Source organism: Pinus tabuliformis, chromosome 4_1 (assembly GCF_031772625.1).
Source record: "Pinus tabuliformis cultivar Carrire ecotype Pingquan chromosome 4_1, CPIR1, whole genome shotgun sequence".
NCBI lineage: Eukaryota > Viridiplantae > Streptophyta > Pinopsida > Pinales > Pinaceae > Pinus > Pinus tabuliformis.
This window is the reverse complement of record NC_142303.1, coordinates 53,452,675-53,475,741: the sequence shown is the minus strand read 5'-3', so window position 1 is coordinate 53,475,741 and position 23,067 is coordinate 53,452,675. Positions and strand designations below refer to the sequence as shown.

General features: G+C 42.3%; 1 protein-coding gene across 1 annotated transcript in view; it reads left to right on the top strand.

Moving 5' to 3' along the window:
• Positions 1-23,067, top strand: part of CYTC6A (Cytochrome c) — a 103,391-nt gene that overhangs the window by 42,250 nt on the left and 38,074 nt on the right. The window contains exons 4-5 of the mRNA XM_089419182.1: positions 17,806-17,903; positions 18,087-18,118. Of these exons, the coding sequence (XP_089275308.1) occupies positions 17,806-17,903; positions 18,087-18,118 (130 nt within the window). The remainder of the gene's footprint in view (positions 1-17,805; positions 17,904-18,086; positions 18,119-23,067) is intronic.

Genomic DNA, 23,067 nt, shown 5'->3' with positions numbered 1-23,067 from the left:
TCATGGGTATCCAAACAAATCGTAGATGTTTGTAGATCGCCTGCAAGGGTTAGGATGATGGGGTAGGTGATGCCACATCATCGTGCAAGTCTTGGATCATCTACCAAGTGTATGGTGCAAATTTTGGGCCAGCTGGGCATGATGGATCAGGTACATCTTCCTCGTCCAATAAGTGAACCATGAACAATCTCTGAATGGTTGTGTGGATCCATGGAGTGTTGTCTGCTTCTATGGAGGCCCATGGCTCTCAATGCACACCCTACATATGCCAATATAGCCCTCTGGAGGATTAGGACCCCGTATAGGGAGACCAAACCCAAAATGGAGACCATCTGCAATCTTGCATAAGATCCAATGCGTCCCCTAGCCTTCCAGTACAACAAGTCATTAGAGAAATCAAGTAAATGAGCTTACCAATCATGGGCCACAAGTGGGACTTCATAATGGCCTGCCCTTCCATAATGGACTTCGGGATGTGCCAATGTCTCCTAAACTTGAAATGGGGTTAATCAATAATCCTATTAGGCGGTTTCTACTTCTAAAGGGGATAATATAGTCAAGGTACATCCCTCAAAAGGTGGTGGCATGTGATAGATGGGTGAATGACGCAGGGGATGAGAAGAAGCAGCCTTGGGTCACATTTTGGGGTACAAGGGTAGCTAATAAGAGGGAAGGCCACATTTGGGTTTATAATGTATAGGAGGGAGGAATCGTGGTACATGACGTGCCCCGACCTTGATTTTTCCACCCTTCTTTGTATGCCTTTTTTCTTTTTATGATTTTCTTTGATTAACTACTTGGGGCTCAAAGGGTAAGAGCATGATGTATAAGATATAGTAGTGAATACCCCCTTTTAGGGTGGGGCGGTTCATTGCCCACCAGGGGTTAGGACAACCATAGGTTCCTATATGATGAAGGAGGTTCATAGAACCTGTAGGAACCAGGGTGATGGCCATGATGATGGGGTAAAGCTCATGTATTTGCTTTTTCCCACGTGCTAAATGTGTTTGTCCCGACCATCTTTTGCATTTTGTGGTACATTTTCTTGTTGAATGTGGCCATATATGCTTTTATCTTTTTTTTTAGTTGCATCAACTTTCGAGCCTCATTCCAGGCCTATTACCACTCAAACTAGTCGGGGACCTAAAAGGGGTTCCTAAGAGGGTAATTGCTAGGTTAAGGGCAACGGTGGAGGCGTAGCCTAGTGTCACCACAGCTAAGTCTCCCTGCTCTTTATGGACTTTCATCAATGGGAGGAGTCTCGGTAGTGTAGGGATCACTTGTAAAGTATATGTCAATGGATAGGTGAGACTGTGACCCTGAAAACCCTTCCCCAAGGATGGACTAAAGAATGGAACCTGCTTGCTCTTTAAACAAGGGACTTAGTCCACCGGGGGTAAGGGGTGAGGATTGGAGGGTTAAGGAAGAAGGAATAGGCTTATAGATGAGGTTCTCAATCCCTATAATCCTTGGGAAACTTGGATTCCCAAATGGTTCTTGACAAATAATCTTTATTGAGAAGTGGGACCACATGGGGCCAAGTGGACCCAGTTTAGTTTCGGGGATGGAATGTAGCAACCAATGATGTTCCTATCCTGGACAGGGTGAAAGCAAAAGATCAAACAAGAATATTTACTTGAAAAGGTTGATTTGATCCTATTGAGGTCTAGCCTTGGGGATGCTTAGGCAAAATTTGATCTTAGAGCTAGCGCTTGGGATTCCTAGAGATTCCACTGTTAGAATTGCCTTAAATTGGGAGGGGAGAGAGGGGACCCACTAGCGCAGTAGCCTGTAGGAGATTGATGCCCTAGGTCAATTCTTTGGGTCAATTCTCGGGAAATTGATGCCCTAGGTGACCTAATGGGGCTAGACCTATGGAAAAAGGGGAAAAGGATAAAAAGAGTGTAAAATGATCACCCTTTTTGAGGGATCAATGCCTAATTCACTTGAGGATATGGAGTCAAGGATGATGATGAGTAAGAACTTGGTTTCTCGATCAAGGAGGTCCAGAAAGTCAGCTTCGTCCAATGTTGAGAGAATGAAAAGAAAAGTGACCTTCAAGCATTTGTACTTCAAAGAAAACGATGCAAGCTTATTGAGACAAATATTCTATAGGACATTTCATTCATATAAAATTGACCCATACATTAAATTAGCTAAAACATGCTCAATTCCACATTTCGATTATGCAACAACTAGCCCTAATTTTAGCAGTATGCAACAACAAGAATAATAACATCAAAATTTACTTACAACGTTATAGAGTATATCCAACCAACATTTCGTTTACAAGAAAAAGCTCCAAGACAAGATAAATAGCCCAAATCCATACGTCAAAATTCATCCATCTCCAAAAAATATCCTCCAAGGAAAAAATGCGAAGTTCTCTATGATTAGAGAGATCCCAAGTCAAGTGATGATCCAAATGAATGTATCTAACATCAATATATAGCCTCCTAAGGAGTTTGAATTAGCCTATGGGCCTACATTAGCCCCTAATGATAAAATAATGTGCAAATATAACCCCTATTGTGTGAAAATTTGGAAATTCCAAATCCTAATGCAGCAAATGATAATATTTCTTCTATTTGTTAAGTTACTGAAACAAATTATTTGTAGTTATCTACAACAAATATCAAAATACATACACTGCAGCCTTCACAAATTAATTACCGTGAAAAAATAAATGTAAGGAAAGACTAGCGCAACAATAACACATTAACACAGTTATTTTTGGACAATTGTCCTCGGAAAAACTCAATGTGGGAAAACGATGCAGCAGATGAGTGTTTCTTTTTTTATTCTTCAACAAAATCTCATGTACAATCTACAGATAGCAGAATAGAAGAAAAATCACTGAGAGAAGTTTTACAAACAAATTTCTCCACTCCACAGTGATTTCTGACACTTGAGACGAACTGCTGCCCTCACGCTAGCCACATTGCGTCACCCTCTGTGCAGTGACTGTGTTGTCGCTATGTCACTGCCTCTGCATGGGTGATCTGCGTCCCTCCTTTGCACTGCCACTTCCTGTCGTTTCCTACACTCTCGACTATTGCTGATACCCTCTCACCTGCAACTCACCCTCTGATTCGATTTCCTCTTGCCGAACTTCAGCCATTGATAAAATTGATCTACTTGGGCAACTAAGTATCTTCCTAGTGTGTTTTCCAAATGCCCATTGAAGTCCTTCTTATAATACTTTCGTTGATCAATCAACGACCCAGATTATATTCTAATCAATGGCTCAGATCATTTTGACTTGATCCTTGTCTTCTTCTAGAAGTTTCTCACCCAATTTAATTAATACCCTTTAATTATTTTAATTTCCTAAGTTTAGACTTAGGCATCCATTAAAAACAATTAATTATTTTAATAAAACTGTCTCCGGGTGGAATTTCCCAAAACGGTTTCTAGGTATTCTGGAATACATGTGTTCTAGCCTCCTTGCAAATTTTGAGGCTTAGAGCACATTTGATGCTACCAAAAATCAACACTCCCTCTTAGTGAGGAATGTGCTCTAGTAATGCAACCTCCTAAAGCATCACCCTGACTTTGTAACATCTCCCTCTGTGCTGCTGATGTTTGACATCACTGTCCACCAACTACTGTGCAAATGCTGCATCTGAGTTGTTGTTGTCCTTGCATACTGCTGCCAACTACTGCATCTGCACTGCAACTCCCTCTCATCTGCTACTGCTGCAACTGAGAAACCATCTGTTTCTGCTATTGAAACGAGTTCTTTACCATACCCATCTGCTCCCTAAATTGGATGAACTTAGCTCTTCCTAGAGCCTTTGTGAGTACGTCTGCTACCTGATCTCATGTGGGGACATACTGCAGTTGTACTACCCCACGCTGAACACAGTCTCTAATAAAGTGACATCTAATATCAATGTGTTTCGACTGATCATGAAATACTAGATTCTTAGAGAGTTTGATACAACTCTAATTATTGTAGAAAACACTAGTCGCTTCCATCCTCTTCCTGAACAAACTCACAATCAGTTTTCTATGCCATGTAGCTTCGCACATAGTTGTGCTGGCCGCCATATATTCTGCTTCTGCTGAGCTTAGAGCTACTGAATTTTGCTTCCTACTGCACCAAGAGATCATTCCTGATCCAATGTTGAAGCAATACCCAGAGGTACTTTTTCGGTCGATTGAACTACCTGGTTGAGCTGCATCTCTGAATTCGCTCAATCAAACGTCATCTCCTCGGGTGTATTTCAACCCATATCTGATTGTTCCACACACATATCTAATAATGTGCCTAGCTGCTGCCTAATGTACCCTTTTCGGTTCCACCATGAACTGACTAAGGGTGTTGACAGCGAAACAAATGTTTGGCCTAGTGTTGACCAGATACATGATCGACCCAATGATCTGTTTGTACAAGGTGGGGTCCACTTCCTTATCTCTTGATGCATCTATTTTCTTCCAGTTGGTGATCATAGGCATAGCCATGGGACGACAATCCTGCATTTTGAATCTCTTCAGAATCTTTGTAGCATATCTTCCTTGCCAAGGAAGATCTCCCCATTCTTCTGCCAAACTTCCAACCCTAGAAAATAATGCATCAACACTATATCCTTCATGTCGAATTCTGCTTCAAGATTCTTCTTGCAGTCCTTTATGAACCTAGATGACCCTGTTAGAGATAAGTCATCCACATATAATACCAGAATAAGTGGCTCATTCTCCACCATTAGATGATAGAAATTGGAATCAACATCACTCTTGAGGAATCCCAATTGTTGCAAGTAACTATCAATTCAACCATATCGTGCTCTAGGTGCCTGCTTGAGCCCATACAAGGCTTTCTTTAACCTGCATACATAGGTTCTCTTTTCACGAGTCTCGAAGCTTTCAAGTTGTTCTATATACACCTCTTCTTCTATCACCCCATTCAAGAATGTTGTCTTGACCTCCATCTGGTGAATCTCCCATCCCATTTGAGTTGCTAGAGATATAATGGATCTGATAGAGGTATATCTAGCTATTGGGGTGAAGGTCTCATAGTTTATTCCTTCCTTTTGTGCGTACCCCTTTGCCACAAATCTAGCCTTGTACTTCTCTATACTGCGATCTACAACATACTTGATCTTGTAGATCCACCTTGATCCTACAATTGATCTATCCTCTGGTCTAGGTAACACTTCCCAAACATCATTCATGATGATAGAACTATACTCTTCTACCATGAGATCCAACCAAACTTGGTGTTGTATGGCTTCCTAAAAATTGGAGGGTTCTTCAACGTGTGCTACCAAGGCTTGGTACTTGCCAGGTTGCCTACGCTGCCTCTTGATGGTTCTAGGAGCTCCGACAAACTCCTCTGCGTCCCTCATCGTTTGCTGTACTTCCCTGCTGGTTCTACCACTTGTGGTGGAGGCTTAATCAAGTCCTCCTATTCCTGTTGTTCCATCTGCTGAGAACTACCTAGATCTCTTACTCTTGAGGAAATCTTGGTGTTGGTTACGGTACTCGATCTTGATCCCTGTCCTCATGCTGCTGTTGGACTAATGGAACATCTGCTGACTGATCTTCTGCTGGCATCTCTCAAGATTTTTTGAAAGCTCTATCTTCCATGAACTTTGTGTTGAAATTCCTAAGTATTACCTGTTAGAAATTTTATCTGTATTCTCTGGTTTATTTCTCCTACTTGTTAATTACAAACAAGTTATTTAACCATATAAATACTGAAATAAACACAATACAGTCTCAACCATCTACAAATCAACAGCTGAAAGAAATAGCAAAGACACAAGTGACACCGTTATTTTTGGACAACTCGTCCTCGGAAAAAAAAAAACCCAACTTGGGAAAACCGATGCAGCAATTTTGAGGGTTATTTTATTATGCAGTCTTTCTGAGTACAACTGGGTGCCAAACTGGTTGACCCGATAGAGAAAATAATCCGGCAGTAATACCTCTCTATTCGGAAGCAAATATTTGGAAAGTTTGCCCCATGAAACCCTCTTTAGCACAATCTAAAGCTCAACATCAACCATCCTAGCCTCTGCGTCAGCCCTTTGAGGCACTGTGCAACCTCTACATTCCTCTGTGTCACTTTTGCAGCTTCTGCGTGGATGACACAGGCCCTTCTGGCCTCTGTGCAGTCTCTTCTGCCTCTGTGTGGCTCCTCTCGACACTATCTCTACCTCTCTGCTTCTGCGCTAGTCTCTCAGCACTATCTCTATCTCTCAGTCTCATACCCACTACCCCTCGCTGCAACTGATCACTGATTCGATTTCTCTTAGCAAACCCCGCTCTAGAAAATCGAATGATTGATCACTCTGGTGCGTTCTCCAACTAACCCTCAAGCCTCCTCTTATACTTTTCCTGTTGGTCCTTCAACGGCTGAGGTTACATCTCTAATCAACGGCTAAGATTAGATTTGGCTTGATCTATGTCATTTAGAACCTTATAACCCAGTTTTAAATTAATACCCATTAATATTTTATTTTTTCCATGTCATTTAGAACCTTCTAACCCAGTTTTAGATTAATACCCATTAATATTTTATTTTTCCTAAGTTTAGACTTAGGAACTCCATTAAAATATTAATTATTTTAATATCTCCTAAACCGGGTAGAATCTGCCCAAACCATTTCTAGGTCTTGGAGATCTCATGTGCTTTAGCCTCTCCACCAATTTTCATGGCCAGAGCACATCCAATGCTACCCCTAATCAACACTCCCTCTTAGCGATGATTGTGCTCTCGTAATACTCCACACTGAGCATTACCTTGATTATACGGCATCCGTACTTGTGCTGATGCTAGTCCTCACCCAACATCCTCTGCACTGCTACATCCTGTATTGTTGGCCATGGCCTTGCCACTGCCACTGCTGCATCCATACGACAACTCCCTCTGCATTCGTGATGTCACTGGTCCTTTCTCCCAACAGTGCATCTGCACTGCAACCCCCTCTCATCATGATGCATCATGCTACTGCTACTGCACTGCAACTCAGTGACTGAGAAGTAAGTAATTGATCCACCCAACTACTAACATCCCTGTCAGGCTAGAAACACTCCCGATGTTGAAGCTCTCTCTGCCGCTATCACGTGCTCCCTCTATAGCCTCTGTGTTGCTGCAACAACTCCCTGCCTCTCGCACCACTGCAACCCTCTCTGTGCCATTCTGCATTAGTGCAACCTCCTCTGTGCCTCTCACATTGTTGCAACCCTCTCTGTGCTGCCCGAGACTACTGCACTGTAGCACTCTCTACCACTTCATCCGCATCCGTTTCTACCAACATCCACCATCCTGCTACTCTCACTTCGGGGCTCCCGTAGCCAGGTATAATCCAAGAGTTTGGGTACCTCAAGGATCCTGCCCCTCATCGCCTGTAGTCTTCTTGACTACAGCTCGATGTCTCCCCACCTCTTCTCTAGAGGTACATGAGCACTCATGGCACAATCGTCATCCTCCTCTACCTCCTTTTCCACCTTCGTTGGTGCTGCCTTGGAGTCAGATGCCTCTCCCTTATTCTTCTTCCTCGGACACTGGTTTGCATAATGCCCTAGTTCCCCACAGTTGAAGCACTTTATCTTGGAGAGGTCCTTTTTCTTCCTCTTCTCCTGCTTCCTTGCAAATGCTAGAGCTGCATCCTCTTCCTCCTCTTTCTTGACCCAGACTCCTTTGCTGCTACTTCCCGTCTTGGTCAGCCGTCTGATCTCTTCTTGGCGAAGAGCTGCCCACAATTCTTCCCAATCTGGAAGATTCGCTCTGCCCAGAATGCTCTGGACGAATGTCTCCCACTCCTCAGAGACTGCGTTTAGGGCGGTCCTCACCATCAACTCTTGATCCGGTGTGGCCCCTATGGAAGTCAGTTGGTCCTAGATCTCCTTCAATTTGCTGAGGAAGTGATCTATCTGCTCCCCCTTCTGCATCTGGTATGACCGCAATTGATTCTCTAGTAACATCTTCCTCTGCACGAAAGTATGCTGGTACAACGTCTTCAAGGTGTCCCACATTTCCTTTGCCGTCTCCTTCTCGGCAATATGCTGGACCACATGATCCTTGACCCCATCAAGGATTATGCATTTCACCTTGGCCATTGCTTCCTCGTACTTTTCATTGTCAGCTGGGTCAACTGGGATAGCCACTATTCTCAAGGTGAAGGCCTTGATGCGATGTATATCTAGAATGGACAGGATCCTGGCCTTCCAGACAACAAAGTTGGATGCCCTATCCAGCCTGTCTTGATCCCTCAGTCCATTCATGGCCATTTCTCTGTTCTTCCTTTCGACTCCTTTGAGTCTCTACTTCCCTCCTGGAAGTTCTCTCTTCGACTCCCTCTGAGTTGCTACTTCCCTCCTGGAATTTCTCTACTGGACTCCCTCTGGGTCTCGATTTCCCTCTTGGAAATCCGCCTGCCAAACATCAAGTCGCACCTCTCCAATCTCCCATGCACCTACAACACTGATTTGGATTTCTTAGCTAGAAATCTACCTAGGTAGCTACTAGCAACTCCCTCTACCTTGGTTTTGCCCCGTTAGGTACTATTCTGTCTTGGCAACAACAACACTCCATCAGCTTTACTCTCCCCAATCTACCCACAGCTTCCTATGCCCCAACAACTGAAGGACTGAGCCTCTAGGCTCTGCGCAATCCCGACACTGGCTGAAATGTTCCCCTAGCCAATTGTGTCAACCCTCCTGGTCTCTGCATGGCTCTTCATGAGCCTTTTCTGCCCTCCTCAGCCTTTGCGTTGGCCTCTCTCTGGCCCGAACTGATGACATAGTCCCTCTACATCAAACCTTCTTTGCCGCTTTCTGCAAGGAACAACTTCTGTCACTTGGGACAACTGTTTCTGCTGCAAATGCTCTGCTTCAGCTCTCCTGTGATCTGCAACCCTCTGATACCATGTTGAAATTCCTAAGTATTACTTGTTAGAAATTTTATTTGTATTCTCTGGTTTATTTCTCTTGCTTGTTAATTACAAACAAGTTATTTAAGCATATAAATATTGAAATAAACACAATACAGTCTCAACCATCTACAAATCAACAACTGAAAGAAAAAGCAAACACAAGTGACACCATTATTTTTGGACAACTCATCCCCGGGAAAAAACCCAACTTGGGAAAACAGGGGCAACAATTCTGAGGGTTATTTTATTATGTAGTCTTTCTGAGTACAACTGAGTGCCAAATTGGCTCACTCGACAGAGAAAATAATCCAGCAGTAATACCTTTCTATTCGGAAGCAGATATTTAGAAAGTCTGCTGCACGAAACCCTCTCCAGCACAATCTGAAGCTTAGCGTCAGCACTCCTGGCCTCTGTGTCAGCCCGAAACCCTCTGCGTCAGCCCTCCTGGCCTCTGCGTCAGCCCGAAACCCTCTGCGTCAGCCCTCTGAGGCACTAAGCAGCCTCTACGGTCCTCTGCGTCACTCCTGCAGCCTCTGCATGGATGACGCAGGCCCTTCTGGCCTCTGCGCAATCTCTTTTGCCTCTGTGTGGCTCCCTCTGGCTCAACATTTGCCTCTCTCTGCTTTTGCACTGGTCTCTTGACACTATCTCTGCCTCTCTGTCTCGTGTTCACTGCCCCTTGCTACAACTGATCACTGATTCAATTTCTCTTAGCAAACCTCGCTCTAGAAAATCAAATGACTGATCACTCTGGTGTGTTCTCCAACTGACCCTCAAGCCTCCTCTTATACTTTTCTTGTTGGTCCTTCAAGCCTCCTCTTATACTTTGCATCTCGTCTTACTACAATTTTCCTATTGCTTGGAATGTAGATTCTGTATGCTTTTGAGGTCTCGCTATACCCTACGAGGTGCCCCTTTTATGCAGTGTGATCCAGCTTACTACGCTTCTCGTATGAAATGTGACAATATGCTACACTTCCAAATATCTTGAGATGACTCACTTCCGGCTTTTTCCCTGTGAAGACTCCCTCAGCTATTTTCTTCCCCAATGCTTTGTGAGGAGTTTTATTCTGGATATACACCGCTGTGTTGCATACCTCTGCCCATAAGAATCTAGGCAAGTCTTGGTCATATAACATAGCCTTTGCTGCCCCGACAATTGTTCTATTCTTCTGTTCTACTACTCCATTTTGTTGTGGATTGTATGGAGCTGTCTACTCTCTTTTGATGCCCTCCTTTGTGTGAAAATTCCTAAATCTAACACATTAGAAAACCCTACTGCAATATTTGGTTTACTATCTCCTACTTGTTCTTTACATTAACAAGTTATTTAATTGCATAAACATCGAAGTAAACACAAATGCAGCCTTCATAGATATACAAATCATGCACTAAAATAAACTGAGACAGTCATACAAGGGACACCATTATTTTTGGACAATCGTCCCCGGAAAAACCCAATGCGGGAAAACCGATGCAACAGCTCCGAGAGTTTTATTATTAAGAAGTAGTTCTGAATACTCTGGACGCCCTCTCAACAATCCAATTACAAAGATAAAAATATACTGGCAAAAACCTAAGTGTGGTTACCTCACTTCACCCGGCAAAAATCTCTCTGTTCTGGCAACTAGACTGATCGTCCCCAGCGACAACCGTGCTACCCCTATGCAATAGTTGCGTGGAGCACACTGGGATAAAACGTCAGTGTTGCACTGCCTCCTCTACCTCCTTAAGCTCTGACGTCAGCCTTTCTGGCTCTTCCCTTTCGCTAGAAATGAGCGGGCCCTTCCTGACCCAATGTTAGCCTCCCAGGGACTGCGGTGCCTCCTTTGGTGTCTCTCTGCCTCTCTGCTGTGTATTCGAGGTACTAGAGAAGATCCTCCGACCTCAACTATCCCTGCCCCTCTGTTGCAACTTTGGTCACTAACTCGATTTCCTCGGCAAACCATGCCCCAAAAAATCAAATTCTTGATCTCTCTTGGTGTATTTCCAACTGACCCTCAAGCCTCCTCTTATACTTTTCCTGTTGACGATTTAAGGGCCGAGATTAAGTCCCTAATCAACGGCTAAGATCAGAACTGGCTTGATCCTCGTCACCTAGAACTTTCTCACCCATTTTATATTAATACACATTAATATTTTAATTTTCCTAAGTTTAGACTTAGGGACCCATTAAAAATATTAAGTATTTTAATATCTCTTCATCCAGGTGGAATTTCTCCAAAGGATTTCTAGGTCTTGGAGATATCATGTGCCTTAGCCTCTCCTCCAAATTTCATGGCTAGAGCACATTTGATGCTACCCAAAATCAACACTTTGTGCAGAATTTTGTTAAGTTTTTATCTATATATTCTCCACCATTTTCTGAACACAATACCTTTATCTTTTTCCCTGTCATGTTCTCTACGAGAGCCTTAAACTCTCTAAACCGATCAAAGACCTCATCCTTTGTCTTTAAGAAATAGATCCAGGTTTTTCTAGAGTGATCATCAATAAAGGTGACAAAGTACTCGCCACCGCTAAGAGTTCTCGTGGACATCAGGCCACAAATATCTTTGTATCAATCCGAGCACGCCTCTTGCTTGTTGTCACTTCTAGGAAAAGTTGCCTTAGCATATTTCCCTAGTACGCATCCTCTGCATACATCATTATGCTCAGTACTGAGGACTGAAACTCCTGTAATAGTCTCTTTGAGCATCCTTAGGGCTCCATGGTGTAAGTGTCCCATTTGCTTGTGCCATAGTTCATTCAGCTCCTTTTCACCATTATGATTACTGCCTATCAGTGCCATTGGAGATTCAAGCTACAATCTATACAATCTGTTGCTTTGATCTCCAATTTGTCTCTTCTTCTTCCAGCTGGGATGTTTGACATACACCTTTCTTCCAATGAAGTATACGTCGTACCCCTTGTTCTGTAATTGGGACACTGAAATCAAATTCATTCCTAACCCCGACACATACAACACATTAGTGGCTCTTATGCTGGTTCCTGCTTTCGTCTGAAACACTATGGTGCCTCTCCCTACTGGAGTACACTTCGTTTTGTTTCCCATAGTGATCTGGAAGTCCATTTGCTCTTCTTGATAACTAGAGAAGTACTTTCGTACTCCAGTCATGTGAATTGAAGCCCTGCTATCAATATACCTAACACCAGCTGATGCTGAACTTGACAAACATGCGAATTCTTCTTCCAATCTGGAAGACAATACATCTTGACTATTCATGTTGTTTCGTGTTATTCTCTTTCTCAATGTTGTACTTACTATTGCAAGACATTGCGTTTTAGCTGGAGATCTGCAAAAGAACCACACTTGCTCCCTCTACCTCTGACAACCCACATAGAATTAAGTTATTAACTCTCCCTCGAAATCTTATCTGCCTAGCCCTTTGGGGACTTCTAGCAGTTGTTTACGCAGTGCTACACTATTCCCTTTTCTTCTGCACTGGATCTCTCCTGCCTCCTATTGGTTCTCCAATACCATGTGAAAATCTGGAAATTCCAAATCCTATTGCAACAACTGATAATATTTCTTCTATTTGTTAATTTATTGCAACAAATTATTTGCAGTTATCTATGACAAATTTCAAAATACATACACTGCAGTATTCATAAATTAATTACTGCAGAAAAATAAATGTAAGGAAAATACTAGCACAACAATAACACATTAACACAGTTATTTTTGGACAATTGTCCCTGGAAAAACCCAATGTGGGAAAACCGGTGCAGCAGATGAGGGTTTCTTTTACTATTCTTCAGCAAAATCTCATGTACAATCTACAGATAGCAATATAGAAGTGAAATCATTGAGAGAAATTTTACAAACAAATTTCTCCACTCCATAGTGAATTTCTGACACTTGAGAGGATCTGTTGCCCTCACGCTAGCCACACTGCATCACCCTCTACGCAGTGATTGCTTTGTCCCTACGTCACTGCCTCTGCATGGGTGGTCTGAGTCCCTCTTCTTTTCCTGCCTCTTCCTGTCATTTCCTGCAATCTCGACTATTGCTAAAGCCTAATACCCTCTCTCTCTCACCTGCAACTCACCCTTTGATTCGATTTCCTCTTGCCGAACTTCATCCACTAAGAAAATCGATCTACTTGGGTAGTTGAGTATTTGCCTGGTGTGTTTTCCAAATGCCCATCGAAGTCCTTATAATCCTTTTGTTGATCAATCAACGGCCCAAATTAGATTCTAATAAGATCATTTTGACTTATTCCTCGTCTTCTTCTAGAAGTTTCACACCTAGTTTAATTAATACCCTTTAATTATTTTAATTTCCTAAGTTTAGACTTAGGCATCTATTAAAAAAAATTAATTATTTTAATAAAATTGTCTCTGGGTGGAATATCCCAAAGCGATTTTTGTGTATTCTGGAATACATGTGTTCTAGCCTCCCTGCAAAATTTGAGGCTTAGAGCACATCTGATGCTACCGGAAATCAACATATTGGTGACAAGCCCACCAAACTAGCTCACAAGTGCAAAAATAAGCCTCACAAGGGGCCAAATAATTATATGTACATGTCATAGGACCCTTCAAAGGCATAATAATATCCAGAAATTCCATATTGAGGAATAAATTCCTCAGAATATGATGGACAAGGGGGTGGCCCCTTGTTCTCCAAGTAGTAGACCTGTGGTGCTCCCAGTGGGTCTGAGGGCACATAAATGACCCCATGGGTCTCCATATGAATCGGAGATGCCTGTAGATCCTTTGCAAGGGTCCAAGTGGTGGAATGAATGTTGCCATGACATCGTACAAGTCCTGGGACACCTGCCAAGAGTGTGGGGCTCTTGTGGGGGCCTATCGAGCATAATGTACCAAGTATATCACCATCATCCCAAAAGTGGATCGCTAGTAGTCTATGAGCATCCATGAAGATCCGTGGATTGTTGTATGCTGTTGTGGAGCCCCATGGCTCTCTATGCACACCCTACATGTGCCGCTATAGACCTCTAGGGGTTAGGATCCCATATAGGGAAACCAACCCAAATGGAAACCACTTGTATTCCTGCATAAGATCTAATGCATCCCCTAGGCTTCCAATACAACCAGTCATTAAAATAATCAGGTAAAAGAGCTCACAAATCATGGATAATAATATGCGCACTTCATAATGGCATGCTCTTCCGTAGTGGGCTTTGACATGTGTTAGTGTCTCCAAGCTCCAAAGGGGGTTAGCCAAGTACCTTATTAGGTGGTTTCAACCCTTAAAGGGGATAGTATGTCCAAGGTACATCCCTCTAATGGGGGTGGCAAGTGACAAATAGGTGGAATGGAATAGGGAATGAGAGGGGCAATCCTGGGCCACATAGTGGGGCATAGGGGTAGCAGATAAGGGGAAGCCCACACTTGGGCATGTAATGTATAGGAGGGAGCAATCATGGTACATAAGGTGCCTCGGCCATGATTTTTCCACCCTTCTTCATATACATTTTTCCTTTTATGAATTTCTTTAATTAACTGCTTGGGGCTCAAGGAAAAGAGTATGATATGTAAGATATAGCAGTGATTACCCCGTTTTAGGTAGGGCGGTTCATTGCCCTCCAGGGGTTGGGACAATCATGGGTTCCTGAATGAGAAAGGAGGCTCTTCTAGGGCCTATGGAACTAGGGCGATGGCCATGGATTGGGGTAGAGCTCATGAACTGGCTTTTGCTCACGTGCTGATTATTTTGTCCCGACTCCTAACCATATTTTGCATTTTGTGGTACAATTTCCTGTTAAATGTGCCAATTATCCTTTTCTTTTTCTTTTAATTGCTTCAACCTCTAGGGCATCATTCTAGGCCTGACCCAAGGTGGGATCAAGGGGATAGGGAGGCTAGCCCTATGTGGACCCATAATGGGAATGTGGACCTAGGTGGGAGAAATGATGAATGGGGTATAGTGAGTGGAAAGGGAGTAACACGTGCGGGTAAAGGAGTGGGACCACACACCCAAAGTCGGGGTTTCCCAAGTAGTACCACCCTAGAACCAAATGGTCAATAAAGGAGATCCCATGGGACTAAGGTCCAAAGGAACAAGAGCATAAACTAAGCCCACTCTTTCCGCCAAATCCCCCCATCAATCCACACCCAGAAGTATCCATGATATGTAAACCCAATACTCAATTACCAAATGAAGAGACATACCTTTAGATTCAGGAGGCCCATCTTTAAACATACGATCAATACAGGTGGGTGAAGGACCACATGGTTGGCTTAGGTGGCAAAGAAATGGCACAATGAGCTAGTAGGAGGCATCAAGGGGCTGTTGGCTGCCAGTTGAGGCTCATCATGGAAAAGAAAATTCTCCTGGGGATATCACCCACGAAGTGGTGGGTAACAAGGCCATGACCGAAGGTGCGGGCAAGGGGAAGGGGCATTCTAAGTGCTAACCCTATGTGGACCCAGTGGAGGAATGAGGACCCAGGTGGGAGAAATGATGAATTGTAATATTCCTAATTAGCCATGGCTAATTGGAATATTCGATTTTGCTCAATTTTGCCTTCTATAGTTATTTATAAATAAAAAGGTGAGGAAAAGGGGGACATAACTCACCTTTAGAATAAAGTCACTCCCTAGTAGCACAACGTTGTGACTTAAAGGGGAGCCAAGGGGGCCAAAGGACCATGCAGAGATGGGGCCCACGCAGACACTTGGAGGGACTGCGCAGATGGAAAGGAACACGTGGCAAGAGAGGGACTGCGTTGGAGGAGGTGGGCCTTGGGATTGAGAGAGGCCAACGCTATAAAGGAGAGGGGAGCCTCCTCATTTTGTCATTCAATTATGTGCATTTGAGCTAGTCACTTCGACTTGGAGCACGTTGGTTGTTTAGCCTGTCTGCAGCACTGTTTAGTGCATTGAGTGTCTCCGTTCGGAGATCTCACCCTTAGCCCCAGGGGACTTCGAGTGCCTACTCAGGCAAGGTAGTTTCCAGCAGTATTTGGCAGTAGGATTGATCTTTGGCATTGTGGAGGAGCTGAGCATTTGAGGTCTGCACAGTCTTGAGAGAGAGGGACGCAGTTCTTTTGGTGGGAATTCCGAATTGGGGGTTTTGTGGAGGATTAGAGCTGGGAGATTGAGCAAGGGATCAGCTCTTGCATATTGGAGGATTTTGGCAGTGTTTCGGGTTGAGTTTTGGTGGATTCTATTCAGTGGCAGCGCAGAGCCTTGAGGGACAGCGTAGATCCCCCAGGGAGTGATTTTCAGGGGTCGGCTATTTTAGAAAAGCTTTCTGGGTTTTTCTGGGTTTCTTGAGTAGAGTCTGATTCCAGAGTTTCAACATTTTCTGAGGAGGGGAACAGCACCAAATCCTTATTTGATTTCCAGTAGTAGCAGCAACACAACAGTTCTCCAGCAGCTTGGACGCAGTTCAGAGAGAGGCCATTCCTTTGCTATTCTGAGTGTATTTCTTCACTTACCTTGTGTAAGACGAGGTGCCATCTTTCTGATCACCTCTTGTACTCATTCCATTACTTAGTATAATAAAATGGCTTAGCATTTCTCTCTGCATTTCTTGAGTATCTGCTTATATTTTATGTTCACATTATTATATGTTGTACCACTGTTATTTTTATCACTTTGAGTTTCCTGGTCACTACATCATTTGGACGTGTTTGATTGGAGTTTGCTTGGGTTTGAGGGATATTCCTAAAATGGGATATTACATGAATGGGGTATTAATGATGAATGGAAAGAGGGTAATATAAGTGGATAAGGGAGCGGAACCATGCAACCAAAATTGGGGTTTTCCATGAAAAACCACTCCTAGAGCCAAATGGTCAGTAAAAGGGATCCCACGAGACTAGAATTCAAGGTTAATACCTAAAAAGGGGTCTAGGGGACAAGAGCACAGACCTAGCCCATTCTTTCTGCCGAATCCCCTCATTAATCCATGCCCAGAAGTGTCCATGATAAGCAAACTACAATACTCAATTTCCAAATGACAAGGCATACCTTTAGGTTCCAGAGGCCCAACTTCAAACATACGATCATGGCAGATGGGCGGGGGACCGCATGGCTGGCTCAGGTGACGGAGAAATGACACAATGAGCTAGCTGGTGGCTGCAAGGGGCTGGTGGTTGCCGGTTGAGGATCTTCTTGGAGAAAAAAAATTCTCCTAGGGATATTACCCACAAAATGGTGGGTAATAGTTACTACGCTGAGTAGAATAGTTGTGTTGACTCTGTCTTTCACAAGCAGCATTTTTGGGAGGTCATCCTCCTTTGTATGCCCTTGTCTTTTGCAATCATGCATAAGCATTTCTGGCTGGAGGTTGGAACACTTGTAGCAGTTTGTCCTCTGCAACATACCTCTAATCTCTGCATTCATAAATCTGGGCTCCATGGCCACAAGAAACTACTAAACACAATAGAGAAGAAGACCAAGGAAGTGGAACAACAGAAGTTAAAACTTCATTGTGAGTATTGTATAGGCTTTCCTTCATTGTTTAAACCGTTCTCTTTCCCTGCGCTGTTAGCCTAACTTTGTTACATTTTTAGGAGATACACTATGCAATCCTTACTTCGCTATTTCTACTGAACTCACTGTTGAGTCCCAGTGACCTTGCCTTGGTGATTGGTGGACGTTAATATAATTTCTTTCATTTCTGCCATCATACATTTATGTAAAGTCCTTTGCACCATTGTATCAAGTTGTTGAGTGATAGTCAGCTAACACTCAAGAGTAAGAAAGTCAGCATGTCTTTTGCTGTCTCACATCTTTTGTGATAAATATAATTTCTTTTCAATTCTGCCATTGTTCATGTATATAAACTTTAAAGGCCTTTGCACCATTGTGTCAAGGTGGTCAGTGATAGTCAGTGAGCAATCGATGGTATGAGAGTGGTGCCTGGGCATGTCTTGTGGTGTCTTGTATTTCCAATATAATTACGTGCACATACTCTTTACCATGGGTCTTTCTGTTTCAGTATCTTCGGCACAGATGTTAGAGACTCAACAAGGAAAAGCTATATTTCAAAAAGCATGCATCGGATGCCATTATGAAGGTGGAAATGTGTTGCAGCCTGTAAGTCATTTTCTCATTTGTTGGCTCCATTGTTCAAGATATTTTGTTGTTCAAATTACCTACTGGCTAAAATAGGAGTGAAACGGTTGAAAGATCAAGAAAAAAGATGGAATTAAATGCAACCTAGGGGTTATATATATATTTGCTTTTAATGTTAATTAAAAGATGCAATTGCAATTGCAGGGTGCAACTTTGACTGCAAGAGACCTAGAGAGGTAGCCTATTTATGGACTGGCTGAATTCTGATATAGTATCTTTAGTTGTTCTTATTAATGCTTTATTTCTCTGCCTTTCCTTCTTTTGAAATGAATTTGAATAAGCTCGTCCCTGTCTTCTCCCCACATCTGAAAATCTAAATGTCCAGTTGTTAGATTGATGTAACTACTTGTTATATGACGCATTTCTCAAATTTATCTCCGAAATCTGTGTTTGCATCTCTGACCCATTTTTAATGCTCACAGCCTCAAGCTTATTTTATATCTCCAATAAAAAAAGAATGATGTAAGTCAGGCATAACAGTCACCATTGAGAATGAAAAGACAAATTCTCTCTTAATATGAAAATAATGACCAGATCTTGTTCCAGAAGATGGATCATTCTGGGGTACCTTTTGTCTTTATATCATAACCCTAGAAATATTATCTTTCTTTTCTTCAGTGAAATAGATGTTGTTTGCACATCATTACAGGAGTCCTTTATTAGATATCTGCATCTCACTTGGGAATGGGTGATTTTGGAGTTGAAATATGTAGAACATTCTGTCACTTCATATGGGGACTGCTTAACACTGTTTTCAAGTACAACTTGAGGGGCTGAACTATGGCATCATATTATAGTTTTAGCATTTAGCTTGTGCAAATGATTTTCTTCACTTTTTAACGAAGACGATATTGTTGATGCTTCATACTGGATTGCCTTTAGCCTTTAGCTGATCCAATTGTTTTTCTTCACTTCTTTACCAAGACAATATTCTCGATTGCTTCACACTGGATTGCTGAAAGCTATGCATCATGGTAATAAAATAATGTAATATAATTTTATTAATTTGCAACACATGACCAGAAAAGTAGGTCAATGGGATTGTTACCCACCACCAATGGGTGACCCCTATAGGAGAATTTTCTCCTAGATTTGTCTTCAGCCGGCAACCAACAGCCCCTTGCAGCCACCTGATAGCTCGATGTGCTACTATTCTCTGCCACTTGAGCCAACCATTGTGTGCCCTCGCTCATCTATTATGATCGTATGTTTGAAGGTGGGCCATCCAACCCCGAAGGTATGATTTTTCATTATGTAATTGGGTGTTTATGCTTGCTTTTCTTGGGCACATTTGGGCATGGATTAGTGGGGGATTCAGCGGAAAGAACGGGCTTTGACTGTACTCTTGTTCCCTTACCTCAACTTTGTGGTTAATCTTGTATCCTAGTCCCATGGAATCTCCTTTATGGGCTACTAGCTTTAGGAGTAGCATTACATGGAAAAAACTTGATTTTTGTTGCATGGTCCCGCTTACCGATACCATACATCTCACTTCCTGCCTCTCATCAGAAGCCCTTTGTTGAGAAATTTAAGGCAGCTAGATTAGGGTGATTTCTCTTACTTCGATAATTGCTTGTGATGTTCTTTTACTTAATTTGATGTACTTGTAATTAGTTTCTTCTTTCACTTGATTATTATTGTGTTTTTCTCATCAAACAACTACCAAACTACGAAGATCAATGAGACAAGAGGACACAAAATATAGGCTGCTAGCCAAGGCCAAAACTTCTCCTCTTGAGAGGAAAACCCACATGAATTCTTTTCTTCTTATAGAATCTTCATATGACAAATTTCAAGACCTAAGACCCTTGACAAAGACCCCTCCAAGACCAAGTCAAACCTCTGCTTGAAGAATTTGCTACTCACAAAGTCAACCACAAGTCAACCTACTTCAGAACTTCAGATTTCGGCCTCTTCTTCAGAAATTCGGCTACTGCTTTAGGACTGCAATTTTTGGCCTCTATTGCAGAAACCCTAATTTGGCACATGTGAGAAAAGATGGTGAACTATGTCTCTTTCTTCCTTCGCTTGGGGAGCTGCTTCTTCCTTAGTAACTCAACTTGCAAAATGATCCTTTTGACACCTAATTTTGGCCTCCCAATGTGACTGTAGTTTTCGGTCTTGCAGTAGCAGAATGATGCCCTAGTATACTTGCATGTGTGAGATGAAGATAGCCCTTCCTCCCGTTATTTTTCCTCTTATTCACTAGTTATTCCTTGCCTTTCTTGTGTTTCTAACGAACTTGATGGCTGATCCTTGATGAGGTTGAGTTCCTCTTTATATATAGGCTTCTTGTGGAGGCCGAACAACCCTTCATGAGGCTGACGTGTCTCTGCTTAGGCCGACTTGGTCTTGGAGGAGGAAATTTGACTCTTTTGATTCTAAATAAATTTCTTTTACATGATACAACATGCCCAATAGGGTCTTTACATATGACACTGACTTATTTGACTCCTAGACTTTATGACAAAGCCCTAGAAGCACTCAATGGGTGCTTGACCTACAAATACATTGACTTTGAACATGAAACCCATGCTACAAAAATAATAATGATAATATTTCTTTATTTTTACAATATACAAGAATCAAGAGTATATTTATGAAGATTGAACCTAGTTACTTATTTCAACACTCCCTCTTAACAATGGAGGTATGTTGATCAATGGTTGTCATTGATGTCAACCCAAGCAGCACGAAGGGCTACCTCGATCTTGCAAGAGAATTTTGACTTGACAACTTACTCTATTTTGAGTCAAGGATCTTCTAGATGGATTCTATTCGTCGAGATGTTTCTATTGATATATGGCACGCCAAGTAATTCTTCACGGTTTGAGAAATATTCATGTTTGAAGTTAGTAACCCCAGTTAGTGGGCTAAAATCCTATGGGGTTGTGGCATGGCACTCATAATTGGTTGTGGTCATTGAATAGTCAATAATTAATAAATAAAAAAATTGCTCCTAAAATCCCAACAATGTTCACTTGTTGAAGACCCTCACAACTCAAGACATTCATATAAATAATGACCCTCATATCCTCCTCTAGTAGGGATTTTGTGGCTTCAAACAGATCATCGTGGAATTTTCACTATAACTTTTTTTCTGCGAAGCTTCAGAAGCTGAAATTAAAACTCATTTGAGCCGAAATCTTGATGAACCTCGTGACCGAATTTCAGATCTTGGTTCTATTGATTTGGGGTAGCATTGGATGTGCTCTAGCCATGAAAATTGGTGGAGAGGCTAAGCACATGAGATCTCCAAGACCCATAAATGGTTTGGGGAAATTCTACCCGGTGAAGGAGATACTAAAATAATTAATATTTTTAATGGGTTCCTAAGTCTAAACTTAGGAAAATAAAAATATTAATGGGTATTAATATAAAACTGGGTTAGAAGGTTCTAAATGACATGGATCAAGCCAAATCTAATCTTAGGCATTGATTAGAGATGTAATCTCAGTCGTTGAAGATTCAACAAAAAAAGTATAAGAGGAGACTTGAGAGTCAGTTGGAGATCCATTGAGAGAGACCAATTAGTTCAATTTCTGGAGTAGGGCTTGCTGATAAATTCGAACTAGAAGACTGGATTGCAGCAAGAGGTAGCGAGTACGTAACAGAGAGGCAGGGATAGTGTTGGAGGATTAGTGCAGAGATCAGAGAGGCAAACATAGAGCCACTTAGGAAGACGCAGGGGCAGCATGATTGCGTAGTCACTAGAGGGTCTGCGTGGGTGACGTAGAGAGGCCAAGTGCTGACGCAGTGAGGCAGAGTGTTGATGCAGAGGGTTTGGGAGCTGCGCATAGGCTAGCTGGACTGATGTTGAGCCTAGGAGAGATACCAAAGAATTTGTCTCTGTTGGGTGAGCCAGTTTGGCACCTAGTTGTACTTAAGAAAAGCTGATTAATAAAATCCTCCTCTGCTGCACTGGTTTTCCGGGGACAATTGTCCAAAAATAACTGTGTTGATGTGTTTGATTCTTGTGCATGTATTTGTTTCTGTTTAATGGTGTGATGTCTGCAGTAGAATTTATTTTAATATTTATTGAAGGGATTTCGTAAATAACTTATTGAAGAATAAGTAGGTAAAATAAATCAGTTGCTGCAGTAATAGAATTTTCACATGGTATCAGAGCAAGGAATCAGAGACAAGAAGGGAAAATCAATTATGGGTCGAGATCATGATGCAGAGGCATCTACGTTAGGAGACTCGTGTAGATTTTCAGACAATTGCACAAGAGATAGTAATTTCGATTTCTCTATGTTGGCTTCCAGATTGGAAGAAGAAGTTGCTTGTGTGACAAGCTCTGCATCATCAGAGGTATGGTATATAGACAGTGGAGCCTCCTGGCATATGACAGGAATCCGAGAATGTTTCTCAGATTATCAGGAGGAAAGGATGAATTTTCAAATCACCATGGGGAATAAGGAAAAGTGTACTCCAGTAGGGAAGGGTACCATAGTTTTTCAAACAGAAATAGGAGAGCGGTTCCGTGCTACCAATGTGTTGCATGTGCTAGGATTAGGGATGAACTTACTTTCCATATCACAACTTCAAAGCAAGGGCTATGACATTTTCTTCATTAAGGAGAAAGTATATGTCAAACACCCGAGTTGGAAAAAGAAAGTGCAGATCGGAATCAGAAGTAACAGGTTGTACAGGTTACAACTAGAATCACCAATGGCACTGATAGGCAGTAATGGAGACAAGGATTTGAATGAACTATGGCACAGAAGAATGGGACATTTGCACCATGGGGCTCTGAGAATTCTCAGGAAAACTGTAACAGGAGTTCCAGATCTTAGTACAGAACGAGATGATGTATGCAGAGGATGTGCTCTGGGCAAGTATGCCAAAGCAGCATTTCCTAGAAGTAAAAATAGGGCCAAGAGTGTACTAGGATTGATACACTCAGATATTTGCGGACCAATGTCCACTAAAGCTCTTAGTGGTGTCGAATACTTCGTCACCTTCATTGATGATCACTCCAGGAAAACTTGGATTTATTTTCTGAAAACCAAGGACGAGGTTTTCCATCGATTCAAAGAGTTCAAGGCTCTGGTGGAGAATCTGACAGGGAAGAAAATAAAAGTTTTACGCTCAGACAATGGTGGAGAATATGTCGATAAGG